We start from the raw sequence: 14,404 nt of genomic DNA on the forward strand, positions 1-14,404 counted from the left end.
ACTCCTCCAGGAAGAGAGGTGACTGGATCTTGGCACTGGATGCTGTTCATGTCCATGTTAGCCAGGATTTGACTTCACTCCCAGTTCTTCAAAGGCTTGAATACGCAATTTTCCCCCCACTTTCCTGTTGGATCCAGGGACACACATATCCCTTTCCTCAGGAGGTGCTTTTCAATGACAGCACAGATTAGTGAGAGGCAAATGCATTTAGAAACGCCACTCTTATTTTCCTTGCTAACACACTGAGCTTTTACCATGCTTTGCAATGGTAAATGGTTCATCCAAGGTCTTCTATCTGTTGTCCCATTACATTCAGCATATGATTTTTTTTTTATGTAAGCTCACATCATATGAGGAATACTAAGTTTAAGTGAGAAGAGCAAGCAGAAGAACAGCTACTTCAAATTGGTTTGATCTCTATTTTCAAGTCAGTAGAATTTAATGTAAAGATAGAGGACTAGGAGAAGAGGATAGTTAGACAGACTGTGAAGGTACTGTAGGTTCAGCTCAGGTTGGTATTGACAGCAGGGATGCTTGGTGACAAAAACCCTTTGGGCTCTCTGCTGGAGAGTGGCGCCTCAGTCTCAGCCCTGGAGTTCCTGTAAATCCTGCCTTCTGGTGTTTACACTAAGGCTAAAGCTGATGTTACAGGGGCCCACTCCTTCCATCTGGAGAAGCAGGCCTATGGTTTTGGTGCTGATCAAGACTTCTTTGAATTCACGATCTTCTCAGATTCTCAAATTGGAGATTTTTCCTGATATTGGACCTAGATGAAAAGTCAGGGACAAAAGGCACAAAAGTGATTGCAATTTATCTTGAGGCAGGCCTGAATGTGTGTAGAAAATCTATCTTACAGTTGTTAAGACATTTCACTCAAACCACAAATGTCAATCTCATGGTGTCACTATAGAGGAAAAGTCAGAGGATCACCAAAGTCATTAAGATTCATATGGGAACCATGAATGTCTGTAAAAAAATCTCATGGCAACCCATCCAATAGTTATATATAGATATTTCAGTCTGGACCAAGTGGTCCACCGATATTGCAATCCCGAGAGTCAAAACCAAAATTACTGTATTACTGTATAATGAGTATATAATGTACATAATGATATATATAATAAATTAAGGTATTGGACGGGCCCTTGCACCTCTTACACGTCGGGGTTACTGGCGGACGCGTCTCCTTGCGTCCGTGCATTTTGGCTACCGTCGGACAATGTAAACGTCACCAATGAAAAATGAACTCTCTGCTGAGCTCAATGATACCTCACACAAGACTCTACCTTAAACAGTTCAAAAGTTATGAAAGTGGGCATGGTCTAAGTGTTGGGCATGGCGAGAGCATAGGTGGGCGGCACAGTATCACATGTAGACTACACATTATAAGTTTCATGTAAATCCGATGATGTTTGTCATATAAGGCTGATTTCCTGTTGCCAGCAGGGGACGCTATAACCAAAAGTCAATTTTGGCCTGTAGATCCTTGGACCCTTGTAAATCACGAGAAATTTTGGCCAGATTAGACAATGTACACTTGAGTTACAACAACTTTGTCGTTCAAAGCTAAACACTCAAAATGGCTGCCAAGACACGCCCACACCGTTTGACAAAAAGTCTTGTTTTTAATACATTTTTGTCACTACGGTCTTGAGATGGCACACACCAAATTTGAAGTTGATCTGATGAAATCTTTAGGAGGTGTTTGATAAAGTATAGCACCTTGACTTTTAGGCCTACTTCCTGTTTCCACTAGGGGGTGCTATGACTTTGAGTCAATAGGGGCCTGTAGATGTCCTCAGAGTTGGACTCTTATGAATCCTGAAAAGTTTCGAGCAGGACAGTTTGGACAAGGTACACTCAAGTTACAGCCACTTCCTGTTTTGATGGTGAGACGCACAAAATGGCCGCCCGCCACGGCTAAGCTTTTCTCAGATCAAATTTGAAATCGATCGGATGAAATCTCTATGAGGAGTTCATTAAAGTATGACACGTGGAAATGGCCAAAAATGTACTCATTTCGCACAATCATTTAAAAATGGGTTCCTATTGGGTTTAGGGTATTGCTCCAATGAGCTTTTCTGACGTACTGCAGGGGCTTTTGTAGGGGGCTCCAAGTTTTGTGGGGACTTTGCACAAGCCTGATGCATGTGCAAAGTTTGGGCAGGTCCCCAAAAGGCACTTCATTGCATGGAAAAATAATGCCTTCAGTTTCATAGGGCCTTCTCCGCCGTCGGCGCTCGGGCCCTAAAAATACATTTTAGTTAAAGATTACACATAATTTCACATTACATGTCATTTTATGTGCTACTTACTGTATTGTGCGCTTTTCATTTCTAAGCCTTCTGGTCCTATCCCAGAGAGAGCAATCATTCCCCGTGTACGAATTGTGTAGAGACTGTGAGCGCATCAGGGTACAGTCTCAGGCCCTCAGTGATGTAACATCAGGGTAAGAGAGGATGAAAACAAACACACCCTAATACACACAAATACATTTAATCATGTTATGCGCATATTCAACAGTGTTTCATATAGTGATAGTGATATCACCCAAAGATGCTTTCAACAAGAATGTCTTAAATATTATGTATTGTTTATGCAATATTTAAAATCAGATGTAGACCACATGACGGCTTAAAAAGGGTAAACAGAAGATGTTTAAGTTACTAGTCAAACATTGCTAACAATAGACATAATAATGCAAGTGCCTTGACCTCAGTAGATCTTATTCTAACATAAAGAAGTCTCCTCTGCTAGGTATTTGTATTCTGCATGTTACCTTGCCAGGGTTAAAGCTGCCTTCCCTGTCAGGCACATTTCCTTTGAAGCTGGAGGCTGGGTGAATGCAGAGATCCAGGTTGCACGGTGGGAATATAGGCCAGGAATTCAGGATCATGGATGTGGGAATAGGCAATGTTCTTCTTCTTGGGAAAGTGAGCTGTGTTGATAAGCCGCTGAAGGATTTCTGGAATGGGAACAGGGTGAGCCAATCGATCAGAAGAGTTAAACCCTGGGGCGGTGCGGAGATGGTGCTGGGTGGGGTGGTAGGTTGAACTGCATCATGGTTCCTCCATCATCGGCCTAATACCCCCTTGATTCCAGTGACCATTTGAACAGTCTGAACAATGTAGAGTACATTTGTTTCAATACATATATGCAAGGACCATACAATAGACTGTAAAAATAATGGATGAAGCTTCCGGGTCTGAAAAGTGAAGCCAATGTGTAAATGCCTTAAAACGGCATTCCATGTAATTTCCAGCAGGGGGCAACTTCCCCATTTGCAAAAAGAAGCCTGTTTCCATAGAAGTCTATAGGAAAATGACCCTACTTCTCACTTGATTTAATACCTCAGCCTCTAAACATTTTCATAATGAGTTCATGGTCTCAAAATGCTAGTTTTAAGTCTTTTTCAATACAGCATGATGTTCATTTTGTAAATTATGGTCCCATTTGCTTAAAAAAAATATACTACAAAGCAGGGGATGCTCTAGGGGTGTGGTTACACACCGAGCTGTCAATCATGACAGAGGCTTAGAAAAGTCTATCCATGGCCCTGTGTACATAAAAATAGCCATGGAATTGTTTTGGGTGTTTGGGTGTTTGACCCTCTGTGTTTTCACTTCATTAAAGTTAATTGGAACACTTTGTCACCTGAAAATGTCTTGTTCAGCATTATGCCAACCAAGCTAGCTAGCTACAGCTAGCATTAGCTGGTAACTTAAGGGAAAGTTTGCCGATTTTCTGTACTGCCGTACATGCAGATGAATGGCGGCAGTACCCGGAGGTCAGTGTTTACCTTACGGTAAATCTCTCCTGGATGACTCACTTCAGAAGGGTTGAAAATCAGCAACTTTCTCCTTTTAACGTTTAGCTTAGCACACTGGCTTGGCTGTGTCATCCTATCCAGCTCCACCCTCTCATCAAAAATCATCACATCCAGTTGCAAAAAACAAGCAAACTCGAGGCTGCATAATGTCAGTCCACAAACCAATGGGTGACTTCACGGATGCTATGTCCACTATTTTTATAATCTATGGACCATACCACTGAGTATACGTATTAAATCCAATTTATGGTAAAATACAATTTATATCACTATTTGGCTGTTTGGCAAACTGAAGCGTTTCAAATTTTTACATGGATTTTCTTAACCTTCCAAGAAGCCATTGGTTATATTAATTTCTGTACGGTTGGAAATCAATTAGTGGACTTTCTTTCGTTGTGTAATCCATCACAGTGAAGCATTTGTTTTTGTCAAAGTTAAATTATAGTTAAATTGCATACATTTCAAAATATCAAAAGATATGTGAAGGTATGACTGTTATGGAATAAGACATGCAAATTTCAAGAGTATTTTAATTATTTTTCATACCATAAAAGAATAAATGAAAACCAGTGGCTGCAAGTAAGTGAGTAAGACAAATACAATGGAAACTCGTAGATTATATTCAGAGATGACACCTGTTTGAAGAAGAGCTAAATCTTGCTAAAATACTGCAACACAATGGTATTTTAATATACAAGAACAATTATATTAATATTTCATAAATGACTACCAATTATCACATGACTGAAGTTCCATACTTACGTTATACACAAACACAAGCATATATGAACATACATATATAAACACAAACATATCTTTGAAGCTACACTATGTTTTCTCTGAAGTGGGATAAATCACACATCTCTTGTCAAATTGTAACATCCACTTAGGACAGTAAGCCAGGGCTGAGGGCGTTGTCTTTTCTGACCAATCAGAGAGGCTGAGCCTGTCTTTTTCCTCCTCTCTGACGTCAGGCAGATGAGAGCACAGGAGAGTGAGACTGAGAGACAGAGGAAGACAGGTTGATGGTGAGCGAGAGCTTAACAGAGAATGTCATATCAGAATAGACTCAGATGAGAGGGAGAAGAAGGAAGATTAGGATGGAGTGAGATGGTGGCAGTAAGAAATCAGAAATAAAATGCTGTCAGATCATTGAAAGGAGGAAAAAAAGGAAGACCATGCACCTTAAAGACAGCTGTAAGGAGCAAACAAGAGATGGACAGAGATATAGTGACAGATTCACATAAAGAGGTCCATTTCCACACTGACACAGTGCAGGAGGTGTGAAGGTTGTGGCACAGTTGGCTGATGTCACCTGTCTCTTTCCTTTCGCCCCATTCTCCTCCTCCTCTGATTGTTGTTAGGTCTAACCTAGCAACCATCTCTGTCCTCGTCCCTGTCTCCCTCTGTAAGGAATGCTGATGGGTGGGGAACACATTGCATTGATGATATATTGAACATCAGGGTGAAAAAAAGGACTAGCGAAAACTTAAAATTCTCATGAAATATTGTTTTTTAACGAAACAACATTGTCAGGATCAGTTTAAGCTTCCTGTATGTGTAAATACCCATTACAGAATGTGGTTAACTTTTATTGTCAAACTTGGATCAAATTAAGAATGACTTTAAACTGCAAAGCAGGTCAATGAACCCTCCACTTGTTAATAAAACATGTTTTAATAGACATGTATTAATAGATAGTTGAGCTTTGACAAGCCAGACAGAACAATTATGTAAAAATAGATATAACAGGGTTTTGGATATTGAATGATGTACTTAGTATCTGCTTTTGATTTCCTACTAACTTAAATAGAAAAAGGGGTAACTGGGCAAATTACCCTTGATTTAGCAAGAGCTACTATATCAGTGCAATGAGAAAATACAGTCAATTTTACACATGTATGTACAGTTGTTTCAGAGAAGATACAAACACGTTCCCCAGCATGGATAGTGGATGACTCATGTCTGCCAGCCCTTACTGTTACTGTGATGGCTCCAGATTTAAGGCCAGCAATCTGCATTCATCTCACAGACATACACTCTCTCTTCTTTGTCTCTGTCTCTCTACTCTGTCTCACTCCTGCCCTCACACTACTTCTTTATCCTTTACATACACACAACACACACACACACGCACGCACGCACGCACGCACACACACACACATGCGCATGCACAAACACACACACACACACACACACACACACACACACACACACACACACACACACACACACACACACACACACACACACACACACAGGTAGGGAACGTGTTGGGAGTGGTGTGAAACTGACAACTCTCTGTTGTGCCAGACACACACTCCATATGTTGTTGATTGGCCACCTCTCAGGAGCTGACATAAATCAGGCGTTCAGCTCAAACCAATCAAATTGCGGATCTGGAAATGGCATTATGAAACTCCTGGCAAGGTCCCTATATCCATAAGTCTACCAACAGTGCAGAATGAGGCAGGTACACGCATGCATAAACACACAATTACGGTCATAGTATGAAATTGAGCAACTACAGTCAAAGGCAGACTAGACAATCCTTGTTGAAGTCGGACATCTATCCCTGCGAGGCATGATCACAGCATCCTGCTATTACATAATATGTGAGAGCAATGAGTGATGAATGATGAGTATTCAAGCATCCATATCAATGACACAACAGATGTATGCCATTACACCATCGGTGGTTTCAAATACAGTCCATGTTCCTGCTGTACCAAAATTGCAGGCAACTGCATGGTGAATTTTCAGGCCTAATTACAATCAGAGGTGAATCACAGAACAAGTGGTTCAAAAACATCAAGCAAATTGAATCTCCTTGTGGAAGCACCCGTTGACATTTAGTGATAAATCAGCAAATTACGTTAGTGAGAAGACTTGTTCCCTCCACTCAGAACATAACAGAAATGGCCTGCATTACTGGCTTCCTGATTTGTTTTAGGTTAAACAGCTCTAGAGTATGCTTAACGGAAGGTGCAATGCCACCAACAGCACAACAAGAGGGAATAAACAACTATTGTTGTTGTGTTTAAGGGGAAGTTTTAAAAAGTAAGCCTCTGTGATAGGAAACCAAGTAGACTGCAGCTTCCAGACAACAGTGAGTGGTGAGCTATCCATGGTGCTGAAGTTCAGTGCTGTTCTCCCATTGTAGGATAAGCTGCCTCCCGCCCTGCCTCAAACACAAATTAATCAGATACTATCTCTTGTCTTATCCCCAATATACAGCCCATTAACATTAAGCAACACTCTCTTTGGTGGCACTCCAAGCCATTCACACTGACAATGATTACTAGTTCTAAAGACGAGGATAAATACTGTAATTTACTTTCTTCTCCCTTCGAGCAACTACCACCTATCTCTCCCTCCCCCCTTGTTCTCTCTCTGTCCCTCACACACACACACACAGGGACATTACATATAGGGCCATACTGTAAGTCAGGTGTTTGTTTAAAACCCACTGACCAAACACAATACAGCTGATAAGATATAACCCACTTGCAGGGAACAGGTACATGCTATTGTCAAACCTACAACCACAGACCTTGCTTGTTCAGCTGCTTTCACATGTTCAGAGGCTCAACCTGTTTTCAGTGTTGTGAAAGTCTTAATTTCCTTAATATTATTTTCACCTGCTTCTCCCTTAGACAAGAAAAAACAACACAATGTCATTTGAGGATTTGGATGAGCTGGATCAATGAATCTTAGACAGTCAGTGTGATGGCTTACTGTAACTGCATTTTAGTACTTGTGAATGGACTCGTGTCTCTTCTGCACCAAAAGCAAGATGTCGCCAAAAGTGCATGTGTTTGTGCCCTGCTATTTGGGTACTATTAGTCATGAAGAGCTCAGAGGATATCCTAAAACACCGTTAACCACCTTTGTGTGAGTCTGTGCTCTCTCTCACTTTCTCCCCCCCTCTATGTCTGTGTGTGACTGTGTGTGTGTGTGTGTGTGTGTGTGTGTGTGTGTGTATATATAGGTAATAAGCTGCTCCGCCACTGCGCAACGATGGAGCTATCGCAACGATGGAGATGACGCAAACCGACCCAGCTCTCCGAAAAAGTGTTTCAAGACGAACATGGCGGCAACTTAACCGCGGTCCAAGATGACAATGGCCAACGGGAGAAAGGATTCTAGGCTTTCCGCCCAGGTACCGGACAGTGTGCGTGCATCAAAAGGGCTCGTTGCTCTCCTTTAAGTGAATCTGCAAAACGAAAGGCGGCAGACGCGCAGCATCAGTACCGAGAGGCTCGCAACTGCTGGTCTCCCTGCGCCCCAGACGAGAGAACAAATCCGGGGAGGGACGGTAGGGAGAGGGGGGCATGCGGTCAAAGAGGACACCGTTTCCCCCCGGAGAGCCATGGAGAACCGGGATGCGGCAGCGCGAAGCTTAATCTGTGCGGGCGCGCTAATTGGATCGGAGTAGCACCGATTGCTGCGGGCGCGATAGAGGAGCGCCCTGGACCGGCGGAGGCACGGCACCGTTACAGAGGAGAACCAACCGGAGTCCGTTTCCCCAAGTCAATGAGTATTGTGGCAGAGCAGCCCCCGCGGTGGAGTCGGCCAGGGCAGCACTTTCCTAAAATATGACCAGGGGTGCTTGGATGCGTCGGCAGCATGATGAGGGCTTAAAATACTGGTTTGCATCCCGAGAGAACGAGAAGCCATTTACCGAGTCGGAACGGGCCCAGAGATGGCGACTGTCGCTGGCCTCTCTGCTGTTCATCACCGTCCTGCTCTCTGATCACTTGTGGTTCTGCGCCGAGGCAAAACTGACGCGAACCCGAGACAAGCGGTCGGACGAGGGGCTTGCAATTACGGACATGGGCGAGTACCCAAACTCCCTCCACCAACATCCAACATCACCTGACCCCAACCATCTCGCCAGAGAGCAAGATGTTATTTTTCTAGGGAATTCTACCAAACCTCTGTGGCGAATGGACACCTGTCATCCAGACAGCCTGTCCAAAGACTGCTTTACTTTCACGGACGCGAAGACCGTGTGCCTGGGCCTCTCCGGTAGAGGGGAAAAGGGGACACAGTTGGCGTACGTGAATCTGAGCGATTTGTACCTTTCTTTTTGTAATTCATACTCACTTTTGGATTTGTTTTACGGGTTTACGAGTCCGGACGATTTGAATTGCAACCTGGATATGGTCATGGGGGTAGACCTGCTGGGATGCAGCAAGTGTGTCCGGGCTTATCAGCTTCTTGACAAGCGGGCGGAGGACAACTACCGGGAGTTTGAACTGCTGGTTCAGAAATACGAGACTGATGCATATTCGGTCAGGACGTGCATGGAGGAATGCAAGGTAGGACTAACGAGGCCACACACACACACACACACACACACACACACACACACACACACACACACACACACACACACACACACACACACAAACAAAACAAACAAAAAAATAACAAAGTGTTGGTCGTTTGACAGTCGTCATGACAACCGTTGGGCATATTTGTCACTTATTGGTATTTATTTTTTCAGAGATCAGGCTACCAGTAGGCTACCAGTGCTTTTACTGCATCAGCTGGGCTGTCTGGGTTTGCACAAACACACAGTTGCACCACATGACAATGGCATGGTGGACGAGAGGACTCCTACAGTCCTTCATTATTCTCTTGCCCCTCTCCTTTTTCCTTGTCTCTCTTTTTCTCTAGCTCTCCAAGCCTAATCTTTTAATATGGACCACTTTGTGAACTGTGACCGCGGAAGTGACATTTGACATTTGGATCAAGGGCCAGGCTTGCACCGCAGCTCTATGAGATGAGGGGAGAGAGGGCTGTTGAGTGGTGCTCATTTCAATATCGTTAATAGCACACGAGGGATTTCTGCACCTAATCCAGGCTTTCTATTGTCCCCAGTTTACTTGTTGTTTCAACATGGCAGCCTAGAGTACATGTTGTGAATGTCAACAACATAGCATACCTTGGTCTAAATCATCTATATACACACACACACACACACACACACACACACAACACAACACAACACAACACACACACACACACACACACACACACACACAAACACACACACACAAACACACACAAACACACTTTTTCTTGTGTTTTAGGTATCAAGATCCACTGACTTAACTGTGTTGAACAAAGAATATGTACCTGCAAATAGTTACATGGTGGGGATATATTGGGTTATTAATTACACTTCATTCTGGTTCATTTGTTGTGCACTGGACTTTTGCAGAGGCTCCGTCTCTCCCGACAGCTGTGTGCATCCTCCTGTGCTCACTGTCCACGGTGCTGAAAGAAGGCCCTGCAAAAGGCCTTTCAGGAGGATAGGCTTGTTTATTTTGCTGTGTACTTATGAAATGAATTGTTGTCATTGTTTTAATTAGTCTGGCAGTGAAGTATGGCTATATAGTTACCTTTATTGGCACAAAGACCATGACCAATCTCATTTCTCGAGCTAAGCGGACCACTCCACTGTAACTAAAGCAGGTGGGTTCATGCGTTTCTGTTTGTCTGAACACACCTGATAGACAGGAAATATGCAGTGTGGGGTCTTTCATTAACAAGACTGAGAATCACTGATATGGTACGTTTGGAAAACGGTTAATAACACTCGGGATGTAGGAACAAAAGAGCATTATGATGTTAGTCTGGCTTGTACTGCTTCTGGTTACAGTTTTTTTTTGATTGCTTAAGCACTATTTTGAAAGCAGGGATCGCTTTTTTCAAAACACCACACACAATTAGCACAACCACACACCCAATCAGCAGAACACCTCAGACCCTTTGCAAAATGAAACATTCTTGCAAAAACTATACACTAATTTCTAAAAATCATATTTTTTTACCATATGAAACATGTTTCATATGACTTAATTCTGTTTGAACCAGTTACACACTGCTGTTGCTAACCTAAAACACTTTTAGCAATTCTACTTCTCAGTGATTAGAGTACAGTAAATGAAGTACACAGACAAAGTGCAAATATACAATACTTTCACCAAACACTACACAAGACCAATGCTGCAGACTGAGGAAAAAAAAATGTATTTCTCTCCATATACCCAAATCAGTCAACATGTCAACATGGAGAATCACAACAAAACATGTCCCAGTTTTCCCAGCTACTTGTGCATAACACTAAAATTGGCAAACATAAAATACTGTATCCTGTACAGGTTACAATTACAGAAAAGATCTGACAAATAAAAATACTAGACATTATCTCTTCGCCGAACTGGATCTGGCCAGAGAATTTCATCAACATCACAGGCGATATCCTCATTGGCAAGACAACGTTGGAAGAACCATCTTGAATGTCGAATCCATCCTTGCACAGCTGCAAGGCAACCTGTTCACAGGTGTCCTCCATGGCCTGAATGAGGGGTACCTCTTCCTCTACCTCCTTCTCCTCCGCTGTGGATTCCCCCTTTCACCCTCCCTCTTCTTCTGACTCCTTTGATTTTGGTTGAAGGCAGGTGAACTTACCTGCTGCATTTTTATAGTGCTTAAACCTGAATGGTGTGTCTACAATTAAGCAAGCATGTGCTTACGCACCTGATGGCTTCACAGATCGGCTCATAGTTGTAGTAATTTGACAGTCAGTGCTTTGGAAATGCAAGGAAGTGACATAATGATATACTTCTGTGTCTAATGAATACAAGTGTGTTTGGTGTTTTGCAAATCAGTGTGTATTTTTTTGCAAAAAATGTGAAGCTGACATTGTGCTTATAGTGGTGCACATCTGGGCCTGTGTTTTACTCCTTGGAAAAAAGGTTTTGATAATTTTGTAATACTTTTGATTTCAATGTGTGAGCAATCGTCAAAAACTGTAAGATACAGCACATGCATTCTTATACTGCCTGTACTGTATCTACAGTACAGCTGTGTGTATGCTTGGCAGATAACTTTTCAACTGTCGTGTAACATGTTTTTGTAAAGCATAAGCAATTTCCCTGTCCTGAACATTCAGGTGTTTAACAATTATGACAGTTGTTATAAAACGTATCCAAAATCAAGAGAGCTGCAGTGTCACCGCCACAACAGCACTATAACACAGGTAGGGAATGGACCTCGAAAAGTAGGAAACCTTCTCTCAAAACTGCCCTCATGATGATCCTGCAACCCAAACCCATTTCTACAAGACGGATGTTGCACAAGGGCAGATGGTCAGGGTGCTGGGCTGTGAGTGCTGATAATTCATGTGTGTGTGCGAGGAAGGACAGCTAATGGGAGGATATACTAACAATATACTTCACAATGGAATAATGTGCTGCTTATATATTTTTTTATTGTGAGTCATAGTTTATTCTTAGGCCTGGTTGTCAGAGAATGTGTTCAGGCATATGTGCTGTATGTACGTATGTGCATGAATCTGGTTCCTATAGCATCTTATAGTTTTTTCCTTCATGTACCATCTAATCACTAGTGTGCATTTGCACTCCTACTCTTTGCTAATGTAATCAGACTCAGGCAGGGCTATAGCAGCCTTTTAGCCCCTTTAGCCCAATCTGAATTGCTAATCTGCTCCAGTGTTCGTGTGACCTTTGTGAAATCACAGCACCCCAGGCCTGCATCACAAACTACCGCTCCTTGAAGAACCTCTCTGCTGGACCATAAAAAGACATTAGACAGCTTGAAACAATACTTATTTCTATTCACTCTGACACACTCTTATCTCTGTTATTTCTCTTGTCTCAGACCTTTCCACTTCTTCATCCACATTTTAAACAACTGCTCAAGGCTTCTTTTCAAATGGTTCAAATTAATTTAACATCAGGTGGTGTTTGTGTATGCTGTAGATGTGTGTTGTCTATGTTGTATAAGTTTAGGGGATGGGAGAACAGATACGCAGTGAAAAGGTAGGAGAAGGAATTGTGGAAATGTGAGGTAAAATTTAGAGGTGTATTTAAAGTAAGTAACAGAAATAATAACATTGAATTGAAGATTAGAAACTGTCACAAAGTGGCAACAATATCAACACGTATAAACAGTACACACACGCATGCATGTGCATGCACGTGTGCGCGCGAACACACACACACACACACACACACACACACACACACACACACACACACACACACACACACACACACACACACACACAAAGAGCCCCATGTGCAGTGTTTCCTGCAGGTCCAGACCTGACTGTCCCTTCCGGTGTAATTTAATTTACACTCCCATAATTCTACGCTTCTCTGGTGGCTGTGTCTCCAGGGCTCTGTTTCAACATGTTGATCTCCTTTCTCCCTCTATCTTTCATTGACTCTCGCTCATTTCACATCCTTTCCCTCTTTGTCTTTCTCCCATCTGTGTCACAGCTCTGAGGAACCAACATCATACACATATATGTGTCCAGTATCGGTCTCTACATCACCTCCGGCCCTCTATCTCTCCTCCTTATACATGTGCTTCCCATCAGGGGCCTTGCTTTCTCTCTCCCTCTCCCTTCCTAGAAATATGTGGGTCTTGAGCTCTCTTTTCCTGCTAGAGTGATAGATACTGATGTAGGCTAAGGTCCTTTCCTTCCCTTGAATTACAAGCCTGTCCACACAGATCCCACTGTGTGTTCCCTTACCCAGCCTCTGCTCATTCAATCCCCCTTTCTCCTCTATCACTCTTTCTACAAGACTATTTAGTTAAGCCCCTAATACAGTTTTTTCCAATTGCTAAACGACAGTGGGCACAACTGGAGTCACATGTGCAAAACTCTAACTACAGTCTGCATTACCAACAGTCACCTGAGCTGTGAACAGTTCACATCACCTGCAAAACTCATTCAAAGCAACACAACTCTTAACACACTTCTCAAACACTATGCACAGGCCTCACTGAGATAACACACACTGTCACTCAGAACACACTGAGGGTAAAAACACTAGCATCAAACACCAATACAGAAATTACAAACTTTCTCATCTTTACAGTTTGAACAATTTGAGTGACTTGACACTACTCAACAGTTTATTTAAGGAAAAAATATAGATTGTATAGCATACCAATTTTTACATAAGGTAAAAAAGAAGGAATACTAATGAATGTGGTGTTTCTATTGCTTTCACCTCCATTACTTTCTGAAAAACAGTAAGAACGCAGTTTTACTATTGTAAAGATATAGTGTTTTTCACTTTTTTTTATAGCTGTGTACATAACCTCAGACATCTTACCTGGACATGTTGGTATCTTTGCTCTTTTACCCGTTTCTCTCAAACATTACAGTGTATAATTGTTTCATTCTTATTTGGTGTTTGTATACAAAAAAAGACTTTCTGAGCTTTCTCTGTATAAATACCATATATGTTCACTAACTAGTCTAAAATGAGACACCTGCTTAGGCTTTCAGCTAAAATTGCAATCAGCAGTGTTTGATAGGCACCAGACTGAAATCTATTTCTGTTTTGAATGTGTGGTTTACAGTTTTGACAGCAGTGTGTTAGCATTTGAACAAAGTGCTGTAAATCTGCAGTTTTTTGCACGTTGTGGTTAAAGTCATGGGATAAGGGTGTAGAGTTTTGAAAACTGTGTTCAAGCAATGAAAAACGAACTAGAGTTTGGTCCACATGAACTGCTGCTGTG

At 42.3% G+C, this 14,404-nt stretch overlaps 1 protein-coding gene across 1 annotated transcript in view; it reads left to right on the forward strand.

Annotated features, from left to right (window-relative positions):
- Positions 1 to 8,427: 8,427 nt before the first annotated feature.
- The window catches only part of nalf1b (NALCN channel auxiliary factor 1b), an 86,740-nt gene continuing 80,763 nt past the window's right edge, over positions 8,428 to 14,404 (forward strand). Inside the window, exon 1 of the mRNA XM_028590434.1 lies at positions 8,428 to 9,153. Within this exon, the coding sequence (XP_028446235.1) occupies positions 8,428 to 9,153 (726 nt within the window). The remainder of the gene's footprint in view (positions 9,154 to 14,404) is intronic.

This window comes from Perca flavescens, chromosome 11, assembly GCF_004354835.1.
Source record: "Perca flavescens isolate YP-PL-M2 chromosome 11, PFLA_1.0, whole genome shotgun sequence".
NCBI classification, from domain to species: Eukaryota; Metazoa; Chordata; class Actinopteri; order Perciformes; family Percidae; genus Perca; species Perca flavescens.